At 34.9% G+C, this 13,671-nt stretch overlaps 1 protein-coding gene across 1 annotated transcript in view; it reads right to left on the bottom strand.

Annotated features, from left to right (window-relative positions):
* Window positions 1-1,357: 1,357 nt before the first annotated feature.
* Window positions 1,358-13,671, bottom strand: part of LOC128191434 (fibrillin-2-like) — a 32,692-nt gene continuing 20,378 nt past the window's right edge. The window contains exons 9-23 of the mRNA XM_052863485.1: window positions 13,304-13,432; window positions 12,187-12,315; window positions 9,709-9,834; window positions 9,225-9,383; window positions 9,001-9,123; window positions 8,432-8,677; window positions 8,162-8,290; window positions 7,769-7,894; window positions 7,364-7,486; window positions 6,756-6,911; window positions 3,650-3,772; window positions 3,245-3,367; window positions 2,810-2,932; window positions 2,267-2,500; window positions 1,358-1,979 (exon numbers count right to left, since the gene is read on the bottom strand). Of these exons, the coding sequence (XP_052719445.1) occupies window positions 1,489-1,979; window positions 2,267-2,500; window positions 2,810-2,932; window positions 3,245-3,367; window positions 3,650-3,772; window positions 6,756-6,911; window positions 7,364-7,486; window positions 7,769-7,894; window positions 8,162-8,290; window positions 8,432-8,677; window positions 9,001-9,123; window positions 9,225-9,383; window positions 9,709-9,834; window positions 12,187-12,315; window positions 13,304-13,432 (2,540 nt within the window). The 3' untranslated portion in view covers window positions 1,358-1,488. The remainder of the gene's footprint in view (window positions 1,980-2,266; window positions 2,501-2,809; window positions 2,933-3,244; window positions 3,368-3,649; window positions 3,773-6,755; window positions 6,912-7,363; window positions 7,487-7,768; window positions 7,895-8,161; window positions 8,291-8,431; window positions 8,678-9,000; window positions 9,124-9,224; window positions 9,384-9,708; window positions 9,835-12,186; window positions 12,316-13,303; window positions 13,433-13,671) is intronic.

Genomic DNA, 13,671 nt, shown 5'->3' with positions numbered 1-13,671 from the left:
GTATGACACTAAAAGTCAGCCTAGAATCAGAGACATAAAAAGCTGGAGTTAAGAAAAAGGGGGTGTGAAACGTAAAACATAATTATTTAGCCCTACCAGAATTTAATCCGGCAATTTTATATAATATACAGAATAATCTTGTATTTTTTTAAAGTTTGACTAAATTACGATCTAGGGCCGTTACTTGTAGGCCATATCTCTGAACGTTCATGTATGTAAAGTTATCTATATCTTTCCAAAATATCATTATGCAAACTGGTCATAGTAAAGTAGTAGTTTTAATTTTTGTTAATAACACAGTTTTCTTATATTTATATACCTGACAGCTTCAAGAGTTTATTATTACATATACAAATCAAAAACTTACTTTAGGTAGTTGATTTTTCAGTACTTTTCATAATTTATAGTACACACGTTTTGAGAAACAGGAGAAAGTATCCATGTTGTCACTCTTGCCTTATTAAATATATAAATTTCCACCAGGTAGTTTCTGGTTGGCTAAGTCGGTCTTCTTTCTTTGGATTTCATTGGTTAAAATTATTGAATAGAATCCAGGCATATATATGTAAGAGTGTTTAGTTAGTTTTCTTTCTCTTGGTAAAGGCAAGTTTCCCTTTCTATTCTTAGTACAATCTCCTGGTTTTAAAGCTTTTAATTAAACATTTTTATTATTATTAGCATGGGTAAAGCATGATTTTTGTTTAAGTTAAGAAGTTAGGGCTTATTTCAAATGTTAAGATTAGCTGTATTTTCTTTAGGTTTCCAAATGTAAGTGAATTTTTTCCCTTACCGAGTACTGGTTCAAGGTCAATAACAGTATTATAAAGAAGGTTCCTTTATTATATATAGACCTATTTTGTTTGCATAAAGGTAGTTCATTCCTTTTCTTTTTTTATTTGGATCTTTTTTAGATTCTTTGGTGGTCCAGTAGGGTATATATTAGTACTTGTTTTCTATAAGATTCTTATTGCTGTCTTTGACTTGTTATATATGTCTCTGCTTAAATCAACTTAATAAACATTAATAAATAGGGTTCAGTCTTATTGGTGTTTTCATTTCAAGTGTTGACCATGCATACTTCAGGAATCCACTTACCTGGGTTGACTTTTACTGAGCCAGTATATGACATTAGGGTATTACTTTGATTACAAGAGTTATTGCCCTTGTCTTACTCATTCCGGTTACACTACTTTGAAGAAGATTTACAATTCTGTAATATTATAATAATCATATACTGAATGCAAATGGTTATTCATGTTTTTGACATAATTAATTGTGGGTGATTTCTGGTTACTGTCAGCAGAATATTTATAAACCTGCATTTTGAATGAAGACTAATTGATTAAGACATTGATGGTCTGTTTGTAAAATTTAATACATTTGAAAATGCATCTTCTGTTGCATGACTCTCATTAAAAACATATAATTCTATTTCAAACACCATTCCACTAAGTTTGATTCATTCTTCCTCTGCCAATTTTGATTCTTTTATTCTAGGTCTGGGCACTGTTGTTGTATGCCTGCATTATCTGGATACAGACTTTTATCGGGGGGACACATTTTACACTTAACGGCCCCAATCTCGTCCTGGTAATAGCCCTTGGGGCACCGCTTACAGTCGGCCTGACTGGTGGAGTTCTGGTACATGCCTGGGGGGCAGTAGAAGCAGATGTCCTGTCCCCCCTGCCACTGGAACGTTCCGGTATGACACACCTTACACTTGTACTGTCCGTACTCATCCTGATAGGTCCCCGGGGGACAAGGCAAGCATTTTGATTGGCCGGTTCTGTTTTGGTATGTTCCTGGGGCACAGTACTTGCAGTCCGACTGGCCGGTTTCATCCTGGTACATTCCCTGGAAGCAGGATTTACAGGAGGATTTTCCACGGTCATTCTGGTAAGTCCCTAGTTCACAATCCAGGCAGGCGGTGGCATACTTTGTGCTGTTTTGGGCTTTGTATCGTCCAAGTCCACATATTTCTACAACAAGGGGATGAAATATTAGATCAATTGTACAAACACTCACTCACTCACAATGACCTGGCCTTCATGATGGCCTTGAAAGTTGATTTTAAAAAAATCAACATTATCCATATTCTAAACACAGTAAAAGTATAATGCAAGAAAAAGTCACAACAGGTCAAGACTGATTATAAAAGATTTTTTTTTTGTATGTACAGAATTGTTGTCCTATGTTCTGGCAACCTAAAATCTAGAACAGAGCTACAATTCTATATACCATAGCTCTGCAGGTGACCGTCACTTACCAAGTACGTGCACTGAGAAGCTGCAGGAGTCATTGTAGAGGGATCCCGGCCGGGTCTGGATGGTCACAGTGGTAGACCCCACGGGGAATCCCTCCTTACTCCTCGCCCACTCAGGGGTTACCTCCACATCATCATAAGTCACTAGGTCAGGCAGGGTCACCTCAGCCTCGCTCTGGGACTGATGGATCTCCACAAATATGTCCTCGGGACAGGGTAGCTTTTCATCAAGGGAGACTATGAAAGAAAAGTCAGTCTGCTTTATTACTCTTCCTCTGTTATACATTGTATTACTGTAAAACATGTCTTCGAGTCAGATCATCCAGAAAAATAAATTGAGGACAATTTGAACTAAGATCGATCTGCAATGCTTTGAGAATGAAAGTTGTTGAGAATGAAAAGATTCCATTGACTAGAGATTTATCAAAAGAATGGACCGTTCGATTCAAAGTTAACTTGAATGAATTACTAATAGTTTGCAAATCCCAGTTTCCTTTTATATCTGGTTACATAAGTAAGAAGTTAAGGAACATGATAAACGCTTACGCATGCAGGAGACTCCATCCGGGGCCAGAACTGTGCCAAGTTTCCTGCACAGACAGACGTACGAGCCCCAGGTGTTCTCGCACCAGTCCTCACAGTGGTGGCCCTCCACACACTCGTCTACATCTGTAAGAACAATACACAGGTGTTACTCAGGTATTACAACAACAATACACAGGTGTTACACAGGTATGACAACAACAATACACAGGTGTTACACAGGTATTACAACAACAATACACAGGTGTTACACAGGTATTACTTCATTGTTACACATACTAGCTGCTGCATTATTTCACTTTTGGGCTCTCATTGACTCAATTCTTTGCATTGCATGATAACGAACAAGTTATACGCAGATGATTTTGCTTTACATTTACCAGTACTGCCTTCTTTGTCTATCTTTAGATATATAAGCTTTATATAAGCATTATTTACCATTGCAGTAACGGCCGTCGTACCCAATCACGAACCCTTCTCTACATCCACACTTGAAGGTGCCAGGAACATTGATGCATTTGTCAATACAGTAGTGGCTGTAAAAGGTGCACTCATCTATGTCTGGAAAACATGGAAGTACACATTAGAAAGGTCCATTCAATACAAGTCTATACATCAGAACTGTTCGAACTTCCCAGTGCCTATTTAAGTGGTATGATATCATTGTTAATATCAGGTTCCTCCTTGATTCTGTAAAATATCTACTCATCCTGTGTAAAATTATAATAAAATCCACAACCTATTTACTTAGCTGCTACCTCTCACTTCTACCAGACTCGCCTGTCCAAATATCATATATTTCTCTCTCATTAAGCTGGTACCCGTCCTGTTAGCCAGACTTACCTGTACAATTCTTGCCATCTTCACTTAGTTGGTACCCCTCATGACAGCCACACATGGCTGAGCCCCAAGTGTTGAAACATTTGTGCTCACACCCAAAGTTGTCCACTTCACACTCGTTAAGATCTAAAATTAAAATCCAAGTAAGATTATAACAATATAATATTTTGTTATGTACAGTAGTATTTTCTCACTTAAGGTAACTCCATACTCGTAAAAATTCTCTGATGAAAGTTGAAAAACAGAACTGCATTCAACTTAATAGACTTAAAGTAGATCCAGTGTTCTGTGACGTCACACTTTTTTGTAAAACTTTGAAATCTTTAAAAATTGTGCAAGATAGCTTTATTTATTTTATGTGAATATAGTCACATGGATGTAATTAGAATTATTGGTAGGTTCAAGATATTTTCGCACTTAATTTTATACTAAATTTCCAAATTTTTATATATTTTATCTATGCAAAGGGGAAATAACTCTTTTTCTGACTTTTCTCTCAGTTGTATGTCTAAATGCTATAGTTTTTCTTATTCCAACGATTAGTTTTAAAATAATTTTGTAATTTTAGTTTTCTGATAAAGTTGACATTAAAATTAAAGAAGAAAAACAAATTTCTGCCTACAAGATTTTACTTTTAACAAAAAAAAAATACATTTTTCTAATGCTAAAATATGCTTTAGTTTATGTTTATCTGGCATCTCAAAAAGTGTGATGACCTGTATATTTTTTCTAACAATTGATGACATTTAAGTCTATTAAGTTGAAATCAGTTTAGTTTTTCAACTTTCCTCAGAGAATTTTACGAGTATGGAGCTACCTTAAATTTCATCAATTATTTGAAAAAATATACATGTCATCACACTTTTTGAGATGTCAGATAAACATGAACTCGAGCATATTTTAGCATCAGAAAACAGTACTTTTTTTGTTATAAGTAAAATCTTTGTAGGCAGAAACTTGTTTTTCTTTTTTAATTTTATTGCCAACTGTGTTAAAAAAATAAAACATTGTAAAATTGGTTGTTGGGATTAGAAAAATTATAGCATTTAGACATACAACTGAGAGAAAAGTCAGAAAAGGAGTTATTTCCCCTTAGCAAAGATAAAATGCATAAAAAAAATTGGAAATTAAGGATAAGACTAAGCTGCAAAAATATCTTGAACTTAACAGTATTTCTAATTACATCCATGTGATTATATTCACATAAAATAAATAAAAATATCTTGCACAAATTTTAAAGAATTCAAAGTTTTACAATAAAGTATGACATCACAGAACACTGGATCTACTTATATAACTCTGTGTAGACGAATGGTCATTACTGTGATTAAAATAGCTGCAATAATGTAGCCCTCTCCCGATTTTTTTTTTTTTTTTTTTTTTTGGGAGAGGGCTACAACTCCATAGGATCTCAGTAATGGTGCAAGTGCGGGAGTGATTCACTCCCGCAACGATTTCGTCTCAAATCGTATATAAATGACAATAACATCTGCATTTCTTACCTGAACTCAAATTTTGTGGATGTCTATGGCATAAATTAATCCAAAAATATCAAGTATAGTCCATATATCGGTTATTTTTCGTGTATGTCAACAACGCAAGTTGAATTTGTCCGCCATGTTTACTGACCTTGACCGGTTTTATTTTGGGACAGCCAATGAGAATTTAGGAGCGGATCTTGAACTGAATATAGGAATTCCCCTATTTTAAACATAATTAACGCGGTAAATATGAATTTTCCTTTATATACCATTTCCTTAAATGATTTTTTAGTGATAGAACGAGGTAAGATCGATTATTTACACCGACATTCATGTTATCAAGCCCATCAAAACTCCAAGCGTAAATCCCATAAAATCACGCGAGAACTGTCATGGCTGCTGAAAAAGACGACTGGTAAACATGCTGATGTGTTTTATCTGGTTTTGATTTATATACGGTTAGTTTGTTCAACCTGAATTAAAAAATCATTTTATCTAAAGGAAGTCAAATATAAAATCGATCTTTTCAGACCGAAGTCAGTCGCATTAAAAAATTAATTTTGCACCATTACGGAGATCCTATGGAATTGTAGCCCTCTCCAGTAAACATCAGATATAAAAAATCGGAGAGGGCTACATTATTGCAGCTATGATTAAAATATTACCTCGTCTGAAAAATATTGACTGGTCAATATTTTTTTATTACGTGTACTGACTGGCTGGGAATAATATTTAGAAAACATTCCCACCATTTCAATCGATTGCTTTTATTTACATTCCACAATATTTTTTGCTTGTAAAGTGTGTTGAAAGCTACGGCAGTTATAACATTGTAATGCACACAGGGTACTCAAAGGTTAAATTGACAAGTTTTATTATGATGTCACAAATGTTGAATGCTGTAAATTGCAACGTAACAAGCGAAAATAAAATTTAGTTCACACTTGTGGCTTTTACTGTGGCTCTTTCATTCATATGAATTTTCATAACGCGCGTTACTCAATTTGTATGCACACACCGCTGCAGTTACGAGATATGTATACTACAAAAAATCATGATTCAACGCTAAATTAATTCGTAGATGGTTACTTTTGGACTCCAAAACAAGGTGACATCATAGTGGGCAATCAGTCAAGGCAAGTGAAGGATCGACGCACAGTGGGGTGGTTTGCTTTCATAATGGAAACAAAGATTTTCCAATTTTTGAGAAGTAAAAACATTAAGAACATATGTAGTATAATTCCTACAGGCGGCAGAATATTAGCAGTGGCCGCTTGACGCTGAGAACATTTTGGAAATGGACTCACGCAAAAGTGAACTTGTGAATTCCATGTTAAGCTAAAAAAAATTTACGACGATCTGTTTTCAAATCCTTTTTTGATTTTTAGTTTGTTTCTTCATGTAACAAAACAAATGTTGCCTGTGTTTGGGACAAATATATTGCCCTCCACTTCAGGTCTGGCAATATATTTTGTCCCTTAGCGGCTATTATAATTAATGTTGCCCTCAACCCCAGTCAATATTTGTTTAATACAATATAGTTTGCTAAGTTATCATGATAATATTATTCCTTTACATTTGCCTTTGCAATACTGTGTAAATAAATTTAAAACACAAATGCTGTGGACCTGTGCAATTCTCTCCCAAAGTTAAGTTTCCATGGTAACCCTTTATACACACACAGTCGTCAATGGAGACACTGCCAATCTGTTTTGTGGTGGAGAGAGGGGGACATGGCACACAGTCAAAGTCACTGATGTTGCTATAGTAACCAATGGAACATGCTGAAATAGATGTTTTAAATTCATAACATCATCTCCAACGATTAGTTTATATACCGAAAAAATCAAACGACTGTAGGTAGGGACCATCATAATATTCATAGATTTGATTTTTTGTATATAATATGTTGTTTTACATCTTGTCAAGATTTTATTTAGAAAGTAAGAGATCATTTCAGTGAGATTTGTAAAGATTATTGGACAAAAGTCTTCAGTGAAATATATATTCCTTGTAATGCCGAATCTCATCTAGATTAAGTCAGTGGACATTATTTGAATTGCACCTGGCCATAGGGCTGTAAAACTCATAAAAGCTAAATTTTTATCTCAGTTTCAGATTCCCACTCTATATCAATTTTTGTAAAAGTGAGCGTGAGATCACTAGTAAGCTTATGTACATGTAAGTTTTATGACTCCGGAAAACAAAAACAAAAACCGGCAAGACTAGTACTTACGCAGGCAGTCATAGTAACCGGTACTTGTGTATCCAGGGTGACAGCGACAAATAAAGCTGCCTGGTAAATTTTGACAGCGGTGTTTACACTTGTTTACGTTTGGCATCTGACATTCATCAATGTCTACAAAATAAGTTTATTTATTATTATTAATTTCAATAGGAACAAATATTTGTGACTGGAATGGAATTTATACATGGGTCTTTATAGCCCAATGTATTACATACTTCTCTTTAAACCATTTGCCTTTTTTGCAAATTTAATATGAATGACCTAAAGTAAATAAGTCTAGTACCATACAAGATCTAATGTTCTCTCTGTAAACTTTATGCAATGTGTAAGCAAGTGAGACAAAATCGGTGTGATATAACTATGTGTTCAGTACTCCTCATCAATTTAATTTACCGTCACAGGTACGTCCGTCCATGCCGACCGTGTAGCCTTCCTTCGTACACTCACAGCGGTAAGAACCAAGGACGTTAATACACTGGTCCTCACATGCATTCTCCCCTTCCATACACTCATTTATGTCTGTGAAGTAAAATTCAACAATTAAAATAATAAGAGTTATTCCCCTTTATACACACACAGCTGAACCTGCCTTTATACATCACTTTGAACATAATTTGAATTGTTTAACAAATTCCACAAAACAAAATATATTTAGTCTTTATCAAATGAGGGGGAGACAGATGGAGAGGGAAGGATATTTATACTGGTATATCTGAAAGAGAGAGGGGGGTATATAGGTAGAGGCTAAATAATAATTTAGAGAGAGAGAGGTAGAGATCTATGCACCTGAGCATGAGGAGTCATCCCAGGAGAGTTTATAGCCAAGGTCAGTACAGAGACACTGATAGGATCCCTCGGTATTGATGCAGCGATCTTCACACAGCTGTACGCCGTACTCTGTACACTCATCCACGTCTGTCAAAATACCCACAAAAATCAGTCATCTGAATAAAGCCGCGAGCCAGGGTATACTATTTTGGGTAACATCATATGGATTGTGATATAATGGTGTCTCTGTGTGAGACTCAAGATAGTCACTGGCTGCTCCTCCCTCACCTTGACAGGATTTCCCATCATCCTGCAGGTTGTAACCATGAAGGCAGGAGCACCTAGCACTGCCCTCCATGTTGACACATTCATGAGAACAGTTGAACTTGTCGGGCCAGCATTCGTCAACATCCAGACAGGTGTGGTTGTCATAGTTCAGCTGGTACCCCAGAGGACACAGACAGTGGTATGACCCCACAGTGTTCTCACAGCTCCCCTCACAGCCCCCATTCTGTTCCCAACATTCATCTATGTCTAAATGTCAGACAGACCATTTATTTCAACACATAGAGTTTACTCAGGTAAAATTGACCTTATGATGTGACCCACACAATATAGGCTACTGGCATTTCAATTAAGAATAGCTCTTGCTTCCTCTAACAGGAGTATATCATAATCAAATATTAATTAGTACAGTATTTTTGTAAATTTTTAATTCATTCCTTCTGACTTGTTATAATTATGAATGAATGGTTCACTCTATTAAAAAATCTCAAGTCAATGGAGTCTTAAAACAACAGTCACTTTCAATAAAAAAATTAAAATCGCTGCAGTGAAAAAAAAATTTCAACACAAACCAGAGCAGCTTTTGTTGTCGTTTTCCAAGAAGAACCCTTTGGGGCATGTGCAAACAGCACTTCCTGGCAAATTCAGGCAGCCCTCTGAACAGTTTAAGGTGTTATTGTCACATTCATTAATATCTACAGGAAAAAAAAAGAGATATACTTTATCAACACTTCTAAGTTTCCATTGAATTCTGGTAATCATACAAATTCAGATTTAATTAAATCTTCTAGATTACCCTGACATATTGAGCCATTCCCTGGATCTCCTTGGTAACCGTTGTCACAGTAACAGTCCCTTACAGAGGTTGCTGTATATTTCTGTGTTGCTACTGAATTCTCAGGACAGTTGATGCATAGTTTTCTCCCCTCATCAATGTACTGATGTTCTCTACAAACTGAAAAAGCAATCATTGGCATTTACTTACTTTGCAAAATAACTCAAATGCATTTTTAAAAATGACTTTACTTTAATACCAATGTTAGGCAATGTTCTGTTACCCTAAAAATGCTGATAAATTTATTCCAAGATTAGATAATATTCATATCTAACAAAAATATTGTCAACACAAAGTGTAAAGTTGTGTACTGGCATCAGCCATTGTAAATTAACATACAAGTGCATACTAGGACATGAAGAAATTAAGATTAAACCAAGAATTTATTCATTTTTTATATAAAATTATTGTCTATGCATTGCTGATTTGTATCAATATTTCTTACCAGTACAGTTTTTCCTGTTGTCATGAACCACGTAGCCCTCATTTTCACAGTAGCAGTAGAACGCCCCAAACGTGTTTATACACACATCCTCACATCCACCATTATTGCCAGCACACTCATCCACGTCTGAGGTGAAAGGTTAATAACATGTGACACATACTCATTAACACAATGGGTCGTTGGTCCACCATTAATTACGACAAGCTAGTGACTGATTATGACAACTTTCCTGGCCAATGTTATTTCTGCTTGACATACCAAGGTGAACTTTAAGTCAGATTGCTGTTAAATACAGACCCATAGTATGCTGTGTTACACAAACCTGTAGTAAAGTGTTCAACAAGTGTGCTACATTTCACAAACCTATTCTAAAGGTTTTTTAAAAAACAATTGTGTGTTGTAGACCTATAAAGTAAGCTAAAAACATAGACCTATAGTAAGTTATAAACATAGACCTATATACTGTGCTGTAAACATAGACCTATAGTAAGCTAAAACATAGACCTATAGCAAGCTAAAAACATAGACCTATAGTAAGCTAAAAACATAGACCTATAGTAAGCTAAAAACATAGACCTAGAGTGTGTTGTAAATTTAGACCTATAGTGTGCTGTAAACATAGACCTATGGAGTGCTGTAAACATAAACTTATAGTGTGCTGTAAATATAGATAAACACTGTATAGTGTAATGTTGACAAAGCCCTCAAGTGTGCTGTTTTGCTCAGACCCAAACTGTAATATTTACATAGACTCCAGTGTTAAGGTTACAATGACACACAGTGTATTGTCTGCAAAGAGCCAAAGTTTACAATTACTAAAAGTGTATAAGTTTACAATGACCTACAGCGTATAGTTTACGTAGAATCAGTGTAAAGGTTACAATGTCCCAGTGTATTGTTTTCTTAAGAAATAAACAGCAATTTAAAAAGTTTACTGGGATATGAATTTGGTTGGTCATGTGATCAAATTCTGTGAGGCCAACACACCTACAGGCACTCTTTTGATAAAGTCTTAGCTAGATTGTGCCAAGAGGAAAGAAATTATCTAAATTTCACAGATATCTGCTATGACCTTCACCTTTGACCTAGAAACTTGGTTTAAGGTCACTGCACACCCTTGCAAGCTTTCTTTGAGTAAATTATGAGCCAGATTGTGCCAAAGGGAGAGAAATGTGTTTTGAACAAGGATTTTATACAAAGGTTTGCTATGACCTTTATCTTTCACCTAAAACCTATGGTTCAAGGTCACTGCAAACTTTCACTCACTTAAAGGTTTTCTGTTGAAAAAGAATAAAACAGATTGGGACAAATGTAAATAATCAAAGGCCGGAACGGCCACAAAGGCGTCAAGCTGACATTTTCTTTTATATAGAATGATATCAATAATTTGAAATTCTCTACTAATATATATAGTCGTTTATCAAATAATATTAAAATAAAAAAGGAAATGAATTACGTTTTGTGCTGTTTCAAAAACAATAATCAGTATATTTCGTTATAAAATATGTAGTGATGAGTTTATAACACAATAACTTATCATGGTTACAAAAATCGAAGAAATTTCAAAGTTAAAAAAAATTTATTATTTTCTTTCTGCTTTAAAAAGTCTTTGCACATTTCACAGGCTCATAATTTGAATACATTAACAGTGTGTCCCTAATTATAATAATAAAACATACTTTTATTAATTTCAATTCCCGTTTGAAACAAGATTACCTATGCTATGGTTGTTTACAAACAAATCCACAACACGTGCTATCTAAAATGCTCGACCAAACCAACTGCATTATCGTGTTTGATTAATTGCAACAAAATCTCTATAAAAGTTTATCGCTTACAATTATTTTGAAGACCATGCCCGATAACAAATACATTTACATATCAAATTTTATTTCTATCGGGCACAGTATCCAATCAAAATGTAAGCGATAAACTTAAATAATATTTTAGTGAATGTTTACATTGCACCTTATTGTATTCATCCGCCATTTCTTGATTAAGCAAATTTATACTAATGCAATGAGTTGTCAGTAACCAGGGAGGCAAAGTTGGGTTTCTTGTACACAATTTAGTTGAATAAAAGGAATACAAATCTTGTAATACGTTTAATACTTCAAGGAACTTATTTTTTTATGCGCATCAAAAAGGCGGTGCAGTGCATGAATTTTTGGACGATTGCCAATCCAGACGATCGCTAGAAGGCTGCCGAGCATTAGCTCGACGCCTTAATAAATGGTATGACTAAGGATATTACAAAAGGATTTGATATGACCTTGACCAAAATCTGAGAAATATGGTTCATAATCACTGCTCACTTTTTTTCCTAAAGATACTCTTTAGTGAATCATGAGCCAGATAAAGGTAAAATAAAATATGGTATGGACATGCGATATTGGATGGACTGGCAAACGGTACGGTTTATTTCTGTCTGGAACAATATATGCATATACATGTTTAAAAAGTAGGTAAATGACTTACCAACACAGTCCACCATGTTGGGATGTAGCTGGTACCCGCTCCAAGAACACGCACAATGAAAGGAACCAACAGTGTTCACACAGAGGTCCTGACAGCCGCCATTGTTCCCATCCTTACACTCGTTCAGATCTAGATATTGCATGGAACATAATTATGCATGCAGTTACATCGAAAACGGAAAGGTTTTATCAACTGTAAACCAACTTTTAATCATGTGCAAGAAATTTTTCCAAGGTTTGCGAGATATTCTTTGATGCGAACATTTCTCACCACGAACCAGTCCTCCGATGTCTCGGATTTTACGATGTCAATTATTTTCATCTTCATCGTGAAAATTAGTTGCCATCAACCAATTTTTCACTTGTTAATCACGAAATAAAGTCATCACAAATAAATGTTGATTTACAGTATTAGGGTGGCCCTTCAGTTGAATTATTCATGATTCTCCTTTACCTACATATTTTTGAAAGTTTTGTTAAAATTGGAGCAAAAGTTCTAAAAAAGATGTTTTAAAAAATGGTAAAAGTTAAAAGACAAACAGTTGGGTGCAGGTATCATTAAAACTCACAGGAGCCCATACCGTATATCCTATAATTTTTGCAATGGTCTTTTTTTTGTTTTTTTCGCTATCTCTTTTAAATTGCACAATTTTGAATCGCAGAAATAGTATCCTGTATTAATTTCTATACAAAAAATGAGACATGCAAATAAAACATGCCACACATTTTCACCATATTTGCAAATTTTGTGCTACACGAAAAAAATGGATATTATACAGTATTTATATTTAAGGTGGATACCCTGTTGCCTGTCATTAAATATGAAAATCAAGTCGCTTTTTAAGGAGGCTGGGTGGTCAACAAAATATACATCAGATCCTCAGAATTTTGTAAATGAAGTTTTAAAGTCATAAACTGTCATTTTGTGAAGAATATATTAGCTCTGAAATATGAATATTTTTCTTTTTATGCATGCAATGCTCCTCATTTTAAGGAAATTTATATAGCCTAAAAATGACCACTCTGCCCTTTTAATATTAATTAATCCAGTTTATAATTCAGTATATACAAATGCTAGTAATCTCCTCTTTTCTCTTCTTCCACAACCTTGCCCTGACCTGTACAGTGGATTCCGTCCTTGTGCTGTTGGTAACCATGGTGACAAAGACATTGGTACCCCCCAATTGTGTTGATGCAGTCACCGTTTTTACAAATCCTGGTGCCAACTTCCACACATTCATCCACGTCTACAGGACAAAGACAAGAACTGCTTTTTTAATGTAGTTCATGTATACATAAATGACTTCTGTAGAATTGGAACTAATATCAGCATAGAATTGGGAAAAGCATATATCACACAGATTTTAAAATCTCACTTTTATTTTGTCGGACATATGTAAACTAATTTAAACTATGACAAAAAATTTGGGTTTGCTAATTCATACTCTCGGAATTTGATGCACACAGCTGAATATAGCGGAATTCA

This window comes from Crassostrea angulata, chromosome 7 (genome assembly GCF_025612915.1).
Source record: "Crassostrea angulata isolate pt1a10 chromosome 7, ASM2561291v2, whole genome shotgun sequence".
Lineage (NCBI taxonomy): Eukaryota > Metazoa > Mollusca > Bivalvia > Ostreida > Ostreidae > Magallana > Magallana angulata.
This window is presented reverse-complemented; position numbering and strand designations above follow the sequence as displayed.